The sequence below is a fragment of the Myotis davidii genome, unplaced genomic scaffold (assembly GCF_000327345.1).
Source record: "Myotis davidii unplaced genomic scaffold, ASM32734v1 scaffold265, whole genome shotgun sequence".
NCBI lineage: Eukaryota > Metazoa > Chordata > Mammalia > Chiroptera > Vespertilionidae > Myotis > Myotis davidii.
The window spans coordinates 5,383,595-5,385,954 of NW_006296627.1; the positions used below are offsets into that span (position 1 = coordinate 5,383,595).

The following is a 2,360-nucleotide window of genomic DNA, read 5'->3' on the forward strand; positions in this document are numbered from 1 at the left end:
TTTAGCCATTTTGATTTATTTTTCCTTTATTTTCCTGATTCACCCACTTTGCTGTTGGTTTGCTTATCTTTCCTTTGTTAAATTACGTAGAACTCTTTGTCTATTTTAGATATTAACTCTTTGTATGACCTCTAAAATGTAAATTTCCCCCAAAACTACTTTTGTCTTTTGACTTTATGGTATCTATCACTAAATCCTTAAAATATTTGAACAATGCCTATTTGGGATGTCAATGATAAGAAGATTCTCCCATCTCTAGAGTATAGAAAGTCATCTCTTTTATTAACTAGAAAGTAAACATGAAGTAAATCTTTAGTTTTTTTTTATTAAACCTTTAATCAGTTTTTATTTTTGTATAAGGTATAAGCTATATGTACTTTTATTAACTTACAGATGGAAAGATACTTGTGGCAACTCACTTATCTTATAATGTCTCCTTTCCCCATATTTATCTCCAATTACTTGCCTCTTCACTAGTCTGTAAGATTGCTGAGGTTAGGGACCATGTTTCAATCAGCCTTGTATTTTTATAATCTCTGGAATTACTGCAACATAATAAATCATAATGCCTCTTTGTTGAATGAATGTACAAATTATCCTAAGATTTCAGGAAGTCACGAGTAATAATTACATTTACAGGTAATTTGTCCTGAACTCTGAAATAAGACATACAGAAAGATCTATGGAACAGAGGAACAATGTGACGGAATTTATCCTCTTGGGGCTCACTGAGAGTCTTCAGGGTCAGAAAATACTATTTGTTGTGTTCTTGTTCATCTACATTGTGACAATGGTGGGCAACCTACTCATTATTGTGACTGTCATGGTCAGCCCAAGTCTGGATGCCCCAATGTACTTCTTTCTTGGCTACTTATCGTTTATGGATGCTGTTTATTCTACTACACTTACCCCAAATATGATTATAGACTTACTTTATGAGAAGAAAACCATTTCCTTCCAAGGTTGCCTGAGCCAGCTTTTTATAGGGCACTTATTTGGCGGTGCTGAGATTTTACTCTTGATGGTCATGGCCTATGACCGCTATGTGGCCATCTGTAAGCCCTTGCATTATTTGACAATCATGAATCAACGAGTGTGTATTGTACTGCTACTGTTGGCCTGGGTTGGAGGTTTTTTACATGCTATAGTTCAACTTTTCATTATTTACAATCTTCCCTTCTGTGGCCCCAATGTCATTGACCACTTCATTTGTGACATGTATCCCTTATTAAAACTTGCCTGCACTAACACCTATGTTATTGGCCTCATTGTGGTTATCAACGATGGGTCCATCTGTGTGGTCATCTTTGTGCTGTTACTCATCTCCTACGGGGTCATTCTGCACTCCCTGAAGACTCTGAGTCAGGAAGGGAGGCGCAAAGCCCTATCCACCTGTAGCTACCACATTACTGTGGTGGTCCTCTTCTTTGTCCCTTGTATTTTTATGTATGTGAGACCTCCTTCTACCTTACCCATTGATAAATCCTTAACTGTGTTTTATACTGTTATCACTCCTATGTTGAACCCCTTAATCTATACTCTAAGAAATGGAGAGATGAAAAGTGCTATGAAAAACCTCTGGATCAGAAGAAGAAAATGAGGCAGCAGATAAATGTTTCACCTATTTTTGTTGTTGTTATTAATCCTCACCCAAGAATATTTTTTCCTTTGATTTTTAGAGAGAGTGGGAGAGAAGCGGGGGGGGGAGACATTGATGTGAGAGATACAACCTGTAAACACCCTGACCACGCCCAGGGGATCAAGCCTGCAACTGAGGTACATGCCCTTGACTGGAATTGAACCTGAAACCCTTCAGTCCACAGGCTGACGCTCTATCTACTGAGCCAAACCTGCTAGGAAGCACCTATTTTTAATGAAGAATTGTTCCTTCCAGGAAAGCCATGTGTGATTATTTAACTGTAGTAAATGTCTCCTCTAACTGGGCCATGATGAAAAACATTTATTTTGTGAATACTCCCAATGATAAAAGTATATTTTTAAGATTTTCATGATTTCCTAATATTTTAAGATTTTTATAATTTGTTGGAAAAATATATGCTCAGTTTTTATGTGTAAAATGTTTCTGTTGATACTATGGATTTATGTTCTATGTGATGAGTTTGCTATAGTTAATACTGTATATCTATTTTAGTTAATGGAAGATTTTTTTCATGTTTCCTCTTTAATAATATAATCTTTTGCAGAATTAATAGTAATTATTACAGTTTCAGAAAATAAAAGAAATAGAACATAAAACTTAGTTCAGTTCTTCCCTCACAAAGATAGCCCATATAATATTTGAAGTATATTTCTTATTTTTGTATCTGCAACAGATTTAAAAAATATAATTGTTTTCATAT

The 2,360-nt window shown here is 35.3% G+C and overlaps 1 protein-coding gene across 1 annotated transcript; it reads left to right on the plus strand.

Annotated features, from left to right (window-relative positions):
- The first annotated feature begins 682 nt into the window (after positions 1-682).
- Positions 683-1,600, plus strand: LOC102762951 (olfactory receptor 4A15). Its single transcript, XM_006772317.1, has one exon. The coding sequence runs from the start codon at positions 683-685 to the stop codon at positions 1,598-1,600; it is 918 nt and encodes a 305-aa protein (XP_006772380.1).
- Positions 1,601-2,360: the final 760 nt, after the last annotated feature.